The sequence below is a fragment of the Scyliorhinus canicula genome, chromosome 9 (genome assembly GCF_902713615.1).
Source record: "Scyliorhinus canicula chromosome 9, sScyCan1.1, whole genome shotgun sequence".
NCBI lineage: Eukaryota > Metazoa > Chordata > Chondrichthyes > Carcharhiniformes > Scyliorhinidae > Scyliorhinus > Scyliorhinus canicula.
In genome coordinates this window covers 100,609,280-100,626,179 of record NC_052154.1, presented here as the reverse complement: position 1 = coordinate 100,626,179, position 16,900 = coordinate 100,609,280, and the positions used below count along the sequence as shown (strand labels likewise).

Here is a 16,900-nt window from a genome sequence, read left to right as displayed (position 1 = left end):
GGTCTCAAAGGATTCATTGACCTTTTTCGGCACAGCGACCAGCTTGCCGTTGCTGTCCCTCACCTTAACTATTTCCCCCGTGGCTGCCCATGTTCGTAAAAGATCCCCCGTGTCTGGTGGACCTAGTGCACTGCTTTCCTCATGGAAAGCAGGTCAAAGTCCATTTGTAGCTTCTTCCTCGCCACCAGTAGCTCTACAGTTGGGGCCACAGAGTACTGCCGGTCCACCTCCATTATGGAGTCGACCATTTGCTGCCTCGTTGCCTATTCTTTACTATCATACGCAATAATTTCCTCCCTTATCACTGCCTTCAGCGACTTCCAGAACCTCCCCATTCTGTTTGTTGGTTATGTACCTATCTATGGCTTGCGATATCATGCGTAGAATGCCTTATTGGCAGGGAGGGCCGTATCTAGCCTCCTTGGGGGGGCATTGGGCCCAGTCCATCTCCAACCTTACATCCGTGTAGTGTGGAGCATGTTCGGAGATTACGATTGCGGAGTATTCCTCGAAGCACCAATACCGCACTATAAAGAAGTCGATCCTGGTGTAGACTCTGTGTACCTGGAAGAAGGGAAACTCCATGCTGGTTGCGTTGTTGTCTTCCCAGATGTGGATGAACTCTCTGCGTCCACTGGTCCTTGTAAAATAATTTTCCCTGCCCTGGAATGTCAGGGCTTGGCTGGGTACAACATTCCGAACCACATTTATTTTATATAAAGGGCCGCCTTGACTTTGTTACTTCTGCCCGGCACATGGCCAGGTCTGCTCCAATATCCTGATGCACCCAGATCAAATGACCATCCCAGTTGCAAGAATATGTGTGTCTCACCCAATTTAGGATCCTTTCCTGGTTCTGGTACCGGGGCAGTTTTGCAATGATACCTTGCGGCTGTTCCTCAGCCTTGGGCTTTGGCCAGAGTGACCTGTGGCCTCTGTCTATTTCAGACGGCTTGGGAAAGCCTTCCCCTCCCATCATTTTGCCGAGCATTTGGGCCACGTATTCATAGAGTTAGGTAAGAGAATCTAAGGTTATCGGGATAGATGGCAACATGAAACTCAAAATGTTGTAAGTTACTCTGACATTTCTATGCATTAACACAAAGCTCTTCCTTAGATTAGAAATGCAGTCAGCGTTGTTCAGAATCTGGGACACTACTTTTGAAATTGATGGTATGATTTTGTACACTCCATGAATACACTTTCTGTATCTTTTCCAGAATCAACAATGACTACAACTTCAACAACAGGTATTGAATGAGCTGTGCAGATGTGACAGAATTTTCAGTAAAAACTTGCGCTTGGACAATGAATGAAGCACGTAGTTTATTGATATATTTGTTTGAAACTGTCAGTTGTGCCTTTCACTGTACCATTTCTAATATTAACAGAAACAGTATGAAATTTATTGCATATGCTTCTATTTCCATTGTTTCTTCACTTCACATCTAATATTTCCCACTTGGTGATCAGCCAGTTCTTAATATCCTGCTCACATAAACCTTCAAATCTTTATTTTGCAGCAGTATCAACAGTGGGACCAACAACAACTTGACTTCAACGACAGGCATCAAATTACTAATATAAAATTAACTATTTTCCATTCACCTCAAAACGTGGGCACCGATCGCGGACCAGACACCTCCTGAGCACACCTGTGGTGCCCGATCCTCCCGCCGCCCCCCCACAGGCCCCACATGCAGCGGTCGCATGATGTTCACGCCGGCAGCGACTAGGTGTGGTGGTTGGCGCCGGCGTGTACCGGTCGGGTTCGGCAGGCCGCTCGGCCCATTCGGGCCGGAGAAGGCGAGCGGCGATTCTCCGAGCGGCCTGTCGCAAAACGCGACATGCCATTTTGGGGGTGGGTGGGAGAATCGCGTGGGGTGCAAAGGCGGTGTGGCGTGATTCGCCCAGCACTCCGCCATTCTCCCACCCAGCGTGGGGGTCGGAGAATCGCGCCCAGAATTTCAGCTCCCTGCTGAGGTTCTGACGCACACACGCGTGATTAAATTGCCCAGGATCTTTCAACTTCTGATGGGTTGTTTTCTGCTGTCTGGGACCATACACAAATTTATCAGAGCTCAGTGTTAGAAACTCAGGTTAGATGTTCAGGGCTTAGCTGAATACCCACATGAGCAATCACTGGCCAATCCAGTGAAGGAGTTGCCGCTCCCCAACTAGAGCATGGCAGCTGTGGTCTTTCTAAAAATTGAATCACAATGAATCAGAATCATTGGGCTAGATTGAATGCAGACATATTGGCCCCACCCATCGACTGTAAAGTCATTGTTGACCCCAGTCTCCACTAGCCTTGGAAGCCATGAATGAATGTAACATGGCTCAGGCATCTAGTTACTTGAGGTCATTATTATGATCCTAGTTGGTTTTGCTATTGGAAGTCAGATCCTAGAGTGGAGCCAGGCATGAATGGATACTAATATTTAATTTTGTTTCGACAAATGGAGAGCAGCTACTGAGCAGTTACAGAGTCCACTGATAAATTTTTAATTAAAGAATAAAGCATTTATTAATCAAGAAAAGATTAACCATATTGCACTACTCTTTCACTCTCAACTATACTTTTACCAATATATACAGATTTGTAAGGATAATATAGTTTACAAAACCTACCTTGGACTCTAATGAAAGTTTCAAGGGCCCGATCAAAAGATCCCGTTGCGTCCAACTCGGGACGTGGCAAGACCATTAAATCTCACGAGAGGGCTCTCATTAGATTTGCGATGCTTCAGATACCTCGCGATCTCTTAACGATACCTCGCGAGATGTCGCAATCTGGATCTTGCCCTCACTGGCTGGGTCTAGATTTGCGTATTTAAGTGAGCAGTTACCCTCACTTAAATATGTCTATGCCAGAGTCTCCCAAGGCCCGGGATTGTACGCCTGCACGTGAGAGACCTCACTGGCACTGTTTCGTACTGATCTACGCAAAGGTTGATCAAAGAAGAAAGAAAAGAAAAATTACAGCACAGGAACAGACCTTCGGCCCTCCAAGCCTGTGCCGATCCAGATCCTCTATCTAAAACTGTCGCCAATTTTCTAAGGATCTATATCCCTCTGCTTCCTGTCCATTCATGTATCTGTCTAGATATCGTGCCCGCCTCTACCACTTTCGCCGGCAATGTGTTCCAGGCACCCACCACCTCCTGCGTCAAGAGCTTTCGACGTATATCTCCCTGAACCTTTTCCCCTCTCACCTTGACTCGTGACCCTTTAGCCAGAGTGACCTGTGGCCTCTGTCTACTTCGTGCGGCTTGGGGAAGCCTTCCCTTCCCACCATTTTGCCGAGCATTTGGGCCACGTATTCCATAGAGTTAGGTAAGAGAATCTAAGGTTATCGGGATAGATGGCAACATGAAACTCAAAATGTTGTAAGTTACTCTATGACATTTCTATGCATTAACACAAAGCTCTTCCTTAGATTAGAAATGCAGTCAGCGTTGTTCAGAATCTGGGACACTACTTTTGAAATTGATGGGATGATTTTGTACACTCCATGAATACACTTTCTGTATCTTTTCCAGAATTAACAATGACTACAACTTCAACAACAGGTATTGAATGAGCTGTGCAGATGTGACAGAATTTTCAGTAAAAACTTGCGCTTGGACAATGAATGAAGCACGTAGTTTATTGATATATTTGTTTGAAACTGTCAGCTGTGCCTTTCCCTGTACCATTTCTAATATTAACAGAAACAGTATGAAATTTATTGCATATGCTTCTATTTCCATTGTTTCTTCACTTCACATCTAGTATTTCCCACTTGGTGATCAGCCAGTTCTTAATATCCTGCTCACATAAACCTTCAAATCTTTATTTTGCAGCAGTATCAACAGTGGGACCAACAGAAAACTTGACTTCAACGACAGGCATCAAATTACTAATATAAAATTAACTATTTTCCATTCACCTCAAAACACTGACATATTAGAAGATTGACAGAACATTGTAATACTTGTTAACTCGCATTTTCCATGGAAAGTCAAAGTATCATTTAGGATTTCTAAAAATTGTACCTTCATCAAGTAGGAAATTAATAATCAATTAATCGCAAAATGTGAGAGAATCATTGGCCCAAACTTTCCAGTATCCATATCATCAAAATCAGAATTTCAGCTCCCTGCTGAGGTTCTGACGCACACACGCGTGATTAAATTGCCCAGGATCTTTCAACTTCTGATGGGTTGTTTTCTGCTGTCTGGGACCATACACAAATTTATCAGAGCTCAGTGTTAGAGACTCAGGTTAGATGTTCAGGGCTTAGCTGAATACCCACATGAGCAATCTCTGGCCAATCCAGTGAAGGAGTTGCCCCTCCCTAACTACAGCATGACAGCTGTGGTCTTTCTAAAAATTGAATCACAATGAATCAGAATCATTGGGCTAGATTGAATGCAGACATATTGGCCCCACCCATCAACTGTAATGTCATTGTTGACCCCAGACTCCACTAGCCTTGGAAGCCATGACTGAATGTAACATGGCTCAGGCATCTAGTTACTTGAGGTCATTATTATGATCCCAGTTGGTTTTGCTATTGGACAAGTCTGATCCTTGAGTGGAGCCAGGCGTGATAGATACTAATATTTAATTTTGTTTCAACAAATGGAGAGCAGCTTCTGAGCAGTTACAGAGTCCACTGATGAACTTTTAATTAAAGAATAAAGCATTTATTAATCAAGAAAAGATTAACCATATTGCACTACTCTTTCACTCTCAACTATATTTTTACCAATATATTCAGATTTGTAAGGATAATATAGTTTACAAAACCTACCTTGGACTCTAATGAAAGTATCAAGGGCCCGATCAAATCGGGACGTGGCAAGGTCATTCAATCTCACGAGAAGCCTCTTATTACATTTGCGATGCTTCGGACACCTCGTGAGCTCTTAATGAGACCTCGCGAGATGTCGCAATCTGGATCTTGCCCTCACTGGCTGGGTCTAGATTTGCGTATTTAAGTGAGCAGTTACCCTCACTTAAATATGTCTATGCCAGAGTCTCCCAAGGCCCGGGATTGTACCCCTGCACCTGAGAGACCTCACTGGCGCTGTTTCGTACTGATCCACACAAAGGTGGATCAAAGAAGAAAGAAAATAAAAATTACAGCACAGGAAAAGGCCCTTCGGCCCTCCAGGCCTGCGCCGATCCAGATCCTCTATCTAAAACTGTCGCCTATTTTCTAAGGATCTGTATCCCTCTGCTTCCTGCCCATTCATGTATCTGTCTAGATACATCTTAAATGACACTATCATGCCCACCTCTACCACCTTCGCCGGCAATGCGTTCCAGGCACCCACCACCCTCTGCGTAAAGAACTTTCCACGTATATCTCCCTGAACCTTTTCCCCTCTCACATTGAACTAGTGAACCCTAGTAATTGAGTCCCCCACTCTGGGAAAAAGCTTCTTGGCTATCCACCCTGTCTATACCTCTCATGATTTTGTAGATCTAAATGAGCTCACCCCTCAACCTCCATCTTTGTAATGAAAATAATACTAATCTACTCAACCTTGGCGTCATGGTCCTGCTGACCGTGGCCGCAGATAGTGACATTGTCTAGGTACGGGAAAGTGGCCCACAGTCCGTACCGATCAACCATTCGGTCCATCTCCCGTTGGAAAATCGAGACCCCGTTGGTGACGCCGAAGGGAACCCTAAGAAAGTGGTAAAGGTGGCCTCTGCGTTGAACGCAGTGTATGGGCTGTCCGCCTTGCAGATGGGGAGCTGATGGTAGGCAGATTTCAGGTCCACTGTCGAGATGGACAGATTCCACTACTGTGCAATCTGATTGACCATATCAGATATGCGTGGGACGGCGTACGCATCGAGCTGCGTGTACCGATTGATGGTCTGACTGCAGTCAATGACCATCCTTTTTTTCTCCCCAGTTTTGACCGCTACCACTTGGGGCTGGTGCTGGCTTCGATGATGCCTTCCCGAAGCAGCCGCTGGACTTCAGACTTGATGAAGGTCCTGTCCTGGGCGCTGTACCGTTTGTTCCTGGGGGCGATGGGTTTGCAATCCGAGGTTAGGTTTGCAAAAAGGGAAGGTGGGTCGACCTTAAGGGTCATGAGGCCGCACATAGTAAGGGGTGGTAGGGGCCCGCCGAATTTCAGGGTTAGGCTCTGCGGGTTGCACTAGAAGTCCAGGTCGAGTAGCAAGGCAGCGCAGAGGTTGGGGGGGACGTAGAGGCGGAAGCCGCTGACCTCCATGCCCTGGACAGTGAGAGTGGTGATGCAGTATCCCCGGATCGCCATGGAGTGGGATCTGGAGGCCAGAGAGATTCTCTGGTTAGCGGGGTGTACCGCGAGGGAGCAGCTCCTTACCGTATCGGGGTGAATGAAGCTCTCAGTACTCCTGGAGTCCAGCAGGCAGGAGATCTCATGTCCGTTGACCTTCACTTTAGTTGAAGCAGTTGCGAGGTTGTGTGGTCGAGACTGGTCAATTGTGACCGACGTGAGACGCAGCTGGTCGTCTGTGGTTGCAGGCGATGAGTGGCCGGATCTGGTGCTTCTGTGCTTCTGGAATTATGTCTGACACAGACCCGATGTATGCTTTAAAACAGGCTAGCCTCAAAACAGGCTAGCCAATGTTCAAAGTCCTTTTTGGCGTTGTCTGCTTGAGGATGCAGCTGCAGGCGATCCGGCTTGATGCGGAGGTCCATCTCTGAAATGCTCAGTGTAATAAATTGATGCACTATCAATTACGCAAAAATGAGAGTATAATGTAATCGAGGCTTTATTACAATGAGATGTGTGGCCTCGTACAGCAGCTGGCGAAATGGCTGCTGTACGGAGAGCACACATATTTATACTCCGCCTACTGGGCAGAGCCAGCAGGCAGGGATCTACTCCCGTACCTGTAGTACAGGGGCATTACCTTAAAGCACCTATATCAACATCCTATATATACAATATATACATCAGTGGTGACTACCACACTCAGGTTGGAGGAGCGTCTTCCCCAGGTGGTTGCTGAAGACCAGATAGGGTTTGTAAAGATTGGCAATTGTCCTCGGATATGTGGCATTTGTTGAACATGGTGCTCTCCCCATCAGGAAGGGGGGAGGAGGAGGTTTTTGTGATGTTGTTGCGGAGAATACTTTTGATAGGGTGGAGTGGAATTACTTGTTTGCGGTGTTGGGAACGGTTTGGGATAGGGCCCAAGTTGGTGTGGTGGGTTAAATTGCTTTATAGGGAGCCCAAGACAAGTGTCCATATGGATGATTTGAATTCAAGATACTTTAAGTTGTATAGGGGAATGAGGCAGGGGTGTCCTATGTCCCCTCTCCTGTTTGCTTTGATGACAGAGCCTCTGGCCATCGTATTGACAGCCAGATATGTGGAGAGGGATAGTGAGGGGGAAATGGAGCACAGGGTTTCCCAAAATGCCGGTGACCTTTTGTTTATCTTGGACCCGGTCCCCATGCTGGGAGATATAAAGGGGCTTCTGACTCGATTTGGGGTTGTCTGAGGATACAAACTGAACTTGGAGAAGAGGAGTGTTTTCCCCTCTCTCCGCCGGGCAAGGGTGCAAATTTGGGGGGTTGCTATGTTGCTTAGCATATACCCAATCTAGTATCTGGGGTGCAGGTAGTGCAGGAATAGGCTAGGCTCCGTCAATTGAACTTCACAAGTCAGGTGGGTAGAATTAAGGCAAATCTACAGAGGTGGGACAGCCACCCTCTATCATTGGCAGGCTGGGTTCATGCGGTAAAAATGACTATTTTACAACAATTTCTATTTTTATTCCAATGCTTGCCGTTTATTTTGCCAAAAGCTTTCTTTTTGGGAGTGGACTGGTTGTTCACGTTGTTTATTTGGGCGGGCACAGTAGCCAGAATTAGGAAAACAGTGCTCCAGTAGGAAGATTGTTTGCAGGATTTGGCATTCTGTGATTTTGATTTATTACTACTGGGCAGCGAATGCTGAGAAGGTGTTGGGTTGGTGAGGGGATCAGGAGGCTAGTTGGGTAAAGATAGAGTTGGGTTCATGTAAGGTGTCAGGGTTACGGTCGCTGGCAATGGCATCACTTCCGTTTTCCTCAGGGAAATACTCGGGCAATCCGGTGGTGGGAGCAACACTGAGGATATAGAGTCAATTTCGGCAGCATTTTAACTAGGCGTGGTGTCGAAGATGACGCCGATCTGTGCAAACCACCTTTTGAACTGGCTAGATTAGACGCTAGGTTCAAGTACTGGGAGGACAGAGAGTGGTCAGAATGAGGGATTGGTTTCTGGAGAGTTTGGAGGAGTTGGCGAAGAAGTTTGGGATCCCATAGTCAGTTCAGATGCTGGGTTTTGCAAGGAAGGTCTTTCCGACATTCCTGGTGATGCCACCCTCCTCCTTGTTAGAGAGAGTGCTATCATGGTGGGTATTGAATAGTAGGGTACCTCGGGGTTCTGTGGGAATATTCTATCAAAGCCTAATGTTCACTCGTTCTCAAGGTCTCACAGTGAATTAACGGTATCACAATTTAATATCCATGAACTCGCCTGCCAGAGTCGGCTGTACAAATGAATGCCACCCACAGGTGGCCAGACTATATATGGCCCCAGTGAGGGTGGAGCCAGAGGCAGAGCCCACCAGGGTTCCAGTATAGTACCTGGAAGTAACCGGTATCATCACTTCCAGTTCATGGGTCACATTATTATACAGGCAGTACAGACAGCTCATGCATTAGGTGAAGTACCTTCACCACATGGTGTGAAGGGTGAACACCACAACTTGCGAGACTAGGGTTAATACAGTTAAATATGATGCGTAGGGCACACCTCACAGAGCTGAGGATGAGTCGGTTGTTTGCGGGAGTGGAGGATGAGTGTGAGTGTTGTGGGAGGGGCCATGCTAATCATGTCCATATGTTCTGGCCATGCCTGAGTCGTGGAGGTTTTGGGGCTCTTTCTTCAGCACCAATCTTTTAAAAAAAATAATCTTTATTGTCACACGTAGGCTTACATTAACACTGAAATGAAGTTACTGTGAAAAGCCCCTAGTCGCCACACTCCGGCGCTGTTCGGTACACAGAGGGAGAATTCAGAATGTCCAATTCGCCTAAAAGCACGCCTTTTCAGGACTTATGGGAGGAAACCGGAGCACCCGGAGGAAACCCACGCAGACGCGGGGAAAGGGTGCAGACCCTGCACAGATAGTGACCCAAGCCGGGAGTCAAAACTGGAATACTGGAGCTACGAAGCAACAGTGATAACCACTATGCTACCGTGCTGCCAGCTTGTAAATGGATTTTGAGCCCAATCCCCTTGGGGCCATATTTGGGGTGTGGGACCTGCCGGAGCTGCGGATGGGGGCGGGGGCAGATGTTTTAGCCTTCGCCTTGCTGATTGCTCGCAGGCATGACCTGTTGGAGAAGAGGTCAGCTTCTCCGCTCTGTGCCTGAGTGTGGCTGAGGGACTTAATAGAATTCCTATACCTTGAAAATCTGAGGTTCACCTTGAGAGGTGCAATCAAAGGGTTCTACAAATGATGGCATCCATTCATTATGTATTTCAAGAAAAGGGTCACTGTTGTCTGCTAGGGAGTGGTGAGGGGAGGAATGTCGGGGAGGTGGGTTGTGACATGGGAATTGCTTATTTTTTGTACAAGTTTTTGGGGTGGGGTGTGTTTTCTTTTTTTATTTATGATGGGAGTGATGCAAGGGGCATTAAGGTGGATACTCACCATGGAAGCTCGAAGGAGGCCATTCATCTTCTTACCGCATTGCAGGCTGGTCCTCCTTGTGATACTGCGAGCACATACAGCCTCTGCCATTGCATCCCGGGCTTCAGACATCAGATGTGATGGTTGTCTTCTGCCAACTCTGTGGAATAGGTGGCGCTCCTCTGCTCCACTGAATCCAACATCCTGGTGATGTCAACGTGCAGGAACAGTGGTGCAGATCTTTGTGCTGCCATCTTCTCGGTTGGAATGACATTCAGTGCTGCAGGGAGGGTTTAAATGCTACTCCCGCTCGTCAAGGCCAGTGAAGCACGTGCCTGGGGAATCGGGAATCCAGAAAGATTCACGGAGGCAGAGTGAATGCCCATTTACATGAGTTCAATCAGTCCTTTTCAGCGCTCCTAGCACCAGTGGGAAACAATCTGGCGAGATCAATATCGCGCCGGTGCGTGGCAAGAAACCAATAATCACCACTTCAGCCCTGTTTCCATACAATTGATGGAAACTACCCCGTATCCAATGGCCAGCTGTGATCCAGCGGCCTCCCCAGCAAGTGGTCGCACTGGCACCGATTGGTACTACTTTTTAAAACGTGAACCTGGCGGAAGGGCTGATGCGGGGACCCGAGGTGAGTAGCCATTTTTGCCCACAGGCAAAGATCGGGTGAACACTGGCCTGCTGCCCCTGTGCTCGGAGGGGAGTGGTAGAGCAATCGGGTCGGGGGGGGGGGGGGGGGGGACGGGGACGTTATGTGAAGTTATGTGAAATGTTCAGAATACAAAAGTTTAATGTCAAATCATAATTAACCACTAGATGGAGCTAGATGCAGAACTATATAAAGCACTGACTCACAGGTTTCTGGGAGAAGGCTGGAGAAGAGACCAGTAAGAGAGTGTAGAGGACAGTTATAGATGAAATGTAGAGACTAGTGTTAGCAGAGTGAAGATTGTAGATTACAAGATTATTGTTTACTATAGAAGTAAGTGGTTGAGCTTTGATAAGTCGTGCAACTAAAAGTTATCTTTGTTAATGAACTTAGCTTCTTTGGCCTTTGTGAATATTACACCATCCATCCCGATAACAGAATCACAAAGAACATCACATCGTACCAGGGCTATGTTCCTAAAAGTAAGCAGTGAGTTCAGCTTCTAAGAAGAAAAGATGAACAGTCACGCTACTCAACAGAATCTCAAAGTCAGCACCAAGTTACTGATCGTAAGATGGAAGGTCTGAAAAAGCCGGATCACTTCAGGACGATCGGTAAACTAAATCTAAACTGAAAATATTTCAAATAGCAATTTAAAGGTTTTTTAACTGCCTCCGCGTTAGAAACAGCTCCTGATCATCGAAAAATCTCGCTCTTCCTCAATTTAGCTGTACCGCCGGCATTTGAATTATTTAGTTCCTTTGAATTCCCAGATAGTGAGGATAAGAACAAATTTGAACGGGTCATTGACAAATTTGATGTTCATTGCAAAGCGCAGGTAAATGAAACGTACAAGCACTATATGTTGAGAAAAAGGCTGCAGCTGAAAGGAGAATTGATAGATTTGTTTATAACAGATTTAAGACTGAGAGCTCAGTCCTGTAATTTTTCCTCCGTTGCGGATTTGAAGTTGCGGGATGAAATAGTGTTTGGTATATATGATGAACGATTGCCAGAAAGATGACTTAATCTGACGGGAGTCCTCCTGGTCATGCTACTCCACTCACTGCAGCTGGCACTGCCTCCCAGACGGCATTGCTAATCAGGCTGCTGGTGTTCCGACCCCGTTGGGATAACAGAGTGCCCCATCTTTGAAATGAAAATCGCTTATTGTCACGAGTAGGCTTCAAATGAAGTTACTGTGAAAAGCCCCTAGTCGCCACATTCCAGCGCCTGTACGGGGAGGCTGTTACGGGAATTGAACCGTGCTGCTGGCTTGCCTTAGTCTGCTTTCAAAGCCAGTGATTTAGCCCAGTGAGCTAAACAGCCCCCTTCACGGTGTTGAGAAGCCTGGCCAAGTTGGCATCCCTAAATTGAGGGGCAAGTCTCTGCATTGTTATCCTTGTTTCGTGACTGTGAGTGAGTGCTGAGGTAGTGTTTAAAAGCAGCTCGCCTTTGTTATCGGCGAGATGCTGAGGCGCGAATCGGCCAAATCAGATGTCAAGGGATGTGTCAAGGCATGGGGGCTCATTTTTGCAGGTGAATACACTTTGAAACAGGATCTGCACCAGGCATACCTAAAAATGAAATGTCAATCTGGTGAAGCTACAACACAGGACTACATGTGTGTCAAACAGCATAAGCAGCAAGTGAGAAACAGAACTAAGCAATTCCACAATCAATGGAGCAGATCTAAGCTCTGTAATCTTACCACATCCTGCCGTGAATGATGGTGGAAAATGAAACAACTCATTGGAGGAGGATGGTCCACAAATATCCCCATCCTCAATGCTGACGGAGCCCAGCACATCAGTGTAAAAGATGAGGTTGAAGCATTCACAACAATCTTAATCCAGAGGTGCTGAGTGGATGATCTACCTCAGCCTCCTCCAGAGGTCCAAGCATCACAGATATCAGTCTTCAGCCAATTTGGTTCACTCCATGTTGTATCAAGAAACGGTTCTAGACACTGGATATTTCAAAAGCTATGGACCTTTTTTTGGAAAATATTTTAATAAAATTTTCTAAATGTTATTTACAAACATATGTCAAAAATTCCCCAAAATACGAAATGTAACCCTCCACTCTTATCAACCAACACCCATAAACCAGAAACTAACCCAGCCCAGGAGCTGACAGAAGCCAGTTCCTCAAAGTGAGAAATAAACGGGCGCCATCTCTTATGAAATCCTTCCACATTCTCTCTCTCAAGGTGAACTTAACTTTCTCCAATCACAGAAACTCCATCAAGTCCTCCAATCACACTTGAGGCTCAAAGTGGAAAAGCTGGCCTCCATCCCAGCAGTACTCACATCCTAGTCACCAGCGAGGCGAAGGCTAAATATCTACCCCCACTCCCCTGGCTGCAGCCCCGGCAGGTCTGACACTTCAAATATGGCCCCCAGGGCACTAGTCTCCCTGTCAACCTGTGCCTTATACGAGATAATCTCACCCATTTCTACCGCTTTCAACGCCTCCCATACCACTGACGGCAAGACATCCCCATTGTTATTGAATCTAACATAATCACTTCCGGTGGTCGGCCATGAAGTAGGAGGTTGCACATTTGGTAGTTCCCGCTCGTGACAAAACTTTTGGACCTTTTCTCCCGTTTTTTTCGGAATTTTACTGGATAAATCAGTGAAGAATTAGACAGTGAGGAAAAATCCCCCACCAGTGTATGGAGCATTGGACGAAAAGTGGCCGTGTAAGGAGACATAGTCAAGCAGAGCCGGCAGTGCACGAAAACATGGCAGAGGTGCAGGATCCTGGGGTGGTGACGCAGTGGTCAACGGTACAGCTGGTGAAGTTCTTTGAGGAGAGCTTCGCCAAGCTAAAGAAAGATATGCTGGACCGATTAAGGCATCGATTGATCAGGTGGAACAGGGTCCAGAAACCCAGGGACGGGCGATTCAGAAGGTGGAGGGAAAGGTGTCCGAGCATGAGGATTATCTGACTGCTTTGGAGGCTGAGGCGGGGCTGATGAAGGACCACCAGAAAAGGTCGCAGGAGAAGTTGGAGGACTCGGAGAACAGGTCCAGAAGACAGAACCTGAAGATCGTCGGTCTCCTTGAGGGCAGTGAGGGATTGGACGCGAGGGCATATGTGGCACGTATGCTGGAAAAGTTGGTTGGAGATGTGGCGTTTACGCAGCCCTTGGAAGTGGACAGAGCACATAGAGCTCTTGCAAGGAAGCCATGAGCGAATGAACTGCCGAGGGTGATTGTGGTGAGCAATCAAGGAACAGATTTTGCTGTGGACTGATGCACTATCAAGTACGACGAGATGAGAGTAGAGAGTAATCGAGGCTTTATTACGCAGAGATGTGGAGCCTCCCGCAGCTGTTGCCAAAATGGCTGCAGCTCGGAGAGCCCACACAATTATACTCCACATACTGGGCAGAGCCAGCAGGCAGAGATCTACCCCCGTACCTGTAGTACAGGAGCCTTACCGCAATACCCTCGTATGCAGTATATATTACAACAGTGGTGACTACCACATGGACCAAGCAGGCACGGAGCTGCAACTGGGAGAAATGTGAGTTGCAGATTTACCTGGACCTGGGCGCGGAACTGGCCAAAAGGCAACCTGGAATTAATAGGGCAAAATCGGCCCTCTTCAAGAAGGGGGTGAAGTTCGGGATGTTGTATCCAGCCTGTCTTTGGGTCACGCTTGAGGGCCAGGAACTTGATTTTGAATCACCGTACAAAGTGATGAACTTTATCAAGGACAAAAGGCTAGTAGGGGAATAAGGTCACTGAACCTTGGGGGAGGGCATTGCGGTGGCGATTTGGTCATAATCACTTCTGTGTTGTTTTGAATGTGCAGTGCTCTTTGTAACAAAGGGTTATTTTTGTTTCTTCTTTTTATTTCTTTTGTTGCTTTTGCTCCTTCCTTTTTTCATTGGTTTTCGTCGTGATAAGATGTTTGAGCTGCTGCTCAGAAATGTAAAGTTCCATTGGAAGTTGGGTCGAGGGTTTTTTCTACTGTTTGTTTACTGGGGACTGTGATGCTTTGAATATGTATGTCCAAGCGGGGGGGTGGAGGGAGAACAATGGGGAGATAGGATGTCTGGTGCTATGGGCGGGAGCTACCAGGCTAGCTAGGTTAGCTAGCTCACGGAAGCGCAGTGGGGGTGAGCAGGTGATAAGTTTTATATGGGGGGTTGGGCTGCTGGTGCTGTTACTAGGGGGAGGGAGCAGTGGGGGGAAGCTGCTCTGCTGACAGGGGAGGAACTGTTGCTAGGGGACAAAGAGGAGGTCGAGGACGGCGGATGCCCGAGGAGGAGAGGTACGCGAGAGGGAGGCTGGCCGAAGATGGGTGATGGCTAATCGGCAGGGGGCGGGTGGGGGGCGGGAAGCCCCCGAATAGGCTGATTACTTGGAACGTCAGAGGGCTACGTGGGCCGGCTAAGCGGGCTCGCATGTTCGCGTATCTGAAGGGATTGAAGGCGGCCATGGTAATGTTACAAGCGACACACCTGAAAGTTATAGACCAGACCAGATTGAGGAAGGAATGGGTTGGCCAGGCATTTCATTCAAGGCTGGACTCCAAGACCAGGGGGTTCGCGATCCTGATTAACAAACGGGTGGCATTTGAGGGAGGGGGAATCGTGTCAGACGGGGGGGGGGGGGGGGGGAGCAGGTACATTATGGTGAGTGGGAAGCTTGAGGGGATGCGGGTGGTACTCGTGAATGTATATGCACCAAACTGGGATGATGTGGAATTTATGAGGCGGGTGTTAGGTAAGACCCCGGACCTAGAGTCACATAATCTGATCATGGTGGGAGATTTTGATACAGTCATTGATACAGGGTTGGACCGGTCAAAATCTAGGACAGGGAGGGTGCCAGCTGTAGCGAAGGAACTAAAGGGGTTTATGAGCAGATGGAGTAGACCCATGGAGGTTTGGACGGCCGAGAGTGAAGGAGTTTTCCTTTTTCTCCCATGCCTATAAAGTATATTCTCGGATCGACTATTTTATCCTGAACAGGGCTCTACTGCGGGGGGTGATTAATACCGAGTACTTGGCAATCGCGGTATCTGATCATGCCCCACATTGGGTGGATCTACAGGCTAGTATGGAGAGAGGGCAGCGCCCGTTATGGAGGTTGGATGTGGGACTATTAGCAGATGAGGGGGTGTGTGGCGGGTGAGTAAGTCCATCCAGAACTATTTGGAAATAAATGATATGGGGGAAGTCTCGGCAGCAACCGTGTGGGAAGCTTTGAAGGTAGTGGTTAGAGGGTAGTTAATTTCGATACGGGCTCATAGGGAAAAGGTGGAATGAGCAGAGCGGGATAGGTTGGTTGGTGAGATACTCCAGGTGGATGGGAGATATTCGGAGGCCCCGGACACGGGCTACTGAAGGAGCGGCGGAGGTTACAGGTGGAGTTTGGGCTGTTATCTACAGGGAAGGCGGTCGAACAACTGAGGAAAGCAAGGGGAGCACTGTATGAGTACAGGGAAAAGGCCAATAGAATGTTAGCACACCAGCTGAGGAAAGGGGAGGTGGCCAGGGAGATAGGGAGAGTAAAGAACCGAGGTGGGAATGCGGTCCTGGACCCAATGGGGGTGAATGAGGTGTTTTTTGGTTTTTTAAAAATATTTTTATTCTCCTTTTTCACATTGTTTTCAAAATTTACACCCCACTACAAACAGTAAATGGTAACGAATACAATGTCAATCCCCTTATTGACAACAATGGTTCCATCCTCCCACCAACCCCCAAACAACGGCCCGCATCACAATATTAGAATCAAATAAAAAAGAAAACTCCCAAGAAAAAAAGGAATCAGGAATCGCCGATGGTCACCATTACCATATTTAGTCCAATCCCTCCCCCGAATATTCAAAGCCATCCAAGCCCCGAAGGTGTACTGTGGATGACATCCATGAATTGTAGACCCCCTCCCCCACAACACACACACACACACACACACAGATTCCTCCCGTCCAATTCCTCTTGTAAACAGCTCCCCCCAGCATTGGTTCCTTCCCCCAACATTTCACCCCGGCTAGACTCTTCAAAACCTGTTCTTCCAGGCTCCAATGGCCGCAGCCCTTCCCCCCCCCCCCACCTCACTCCCGTTCAGTGGCCGGCTTAACCCAGCCAGCATGGAAGCCCCCGCTCGGGTCTCCTTCCCCTCACGCCCGGTCCCAGGGAAACAAAGAAATCCCCTTTAACACGCAACCCCAGCATACACACCCAAGCCCCAAAGAACCGTCATTGCAAATGAAAATCCCAACTCTTCTCTTGTCCAAATATACAGTGTCGACGCATTTAGTACCAACACACAGTGAAAAAATAACGTTACATGAGGCTACATCAGTACAAGACCAGCTCTCAGTCCCATTTCTCAATTCTGACACAGTCTTTCTTCCTTCTCATACCCCTCCACCGCTTCCGCTGTCCCAAAATAAAAGTCCTTGGATTTGTAGGTCACCCTTAACTTAGCTGGATACACTATGCCGCACTGCACCTTACTGATGTACAGTGCCTTCTTCACCCAGCCAAAGGCTGCCTGCATCCTCGCCAACTCTACCGTAATGT

At 47.6% G+C, this 16,900-nt stretch overlaps 1 protein-coding gene across 1 annotated transcript in view; it reads left to right on the top strand.

The window, feature by feature from the left end:
* Nucleotides 1–16,900, top strand: part of LOC119970922 (mucin-6-like) — a 415,844-nt gene that overhangs the window by 353,580 nt on the left and 45,364 nt on the right. The window contains exons 29-30 of the mRNA XM_038806032.1: nucleotides 1,221–1,250; nucleotides 3,543–3,572. Coding sequence (XP_038661960.1) covers nucleotides 1,221–1,250; nucleotides 3,543–3,572 — 60 coding nt within the window. The remainder of the gene's footprint in view (nucleotides 1–1,220; nucleotides 1,251–3,542; nucleotides 3,573–16,900) is intronic.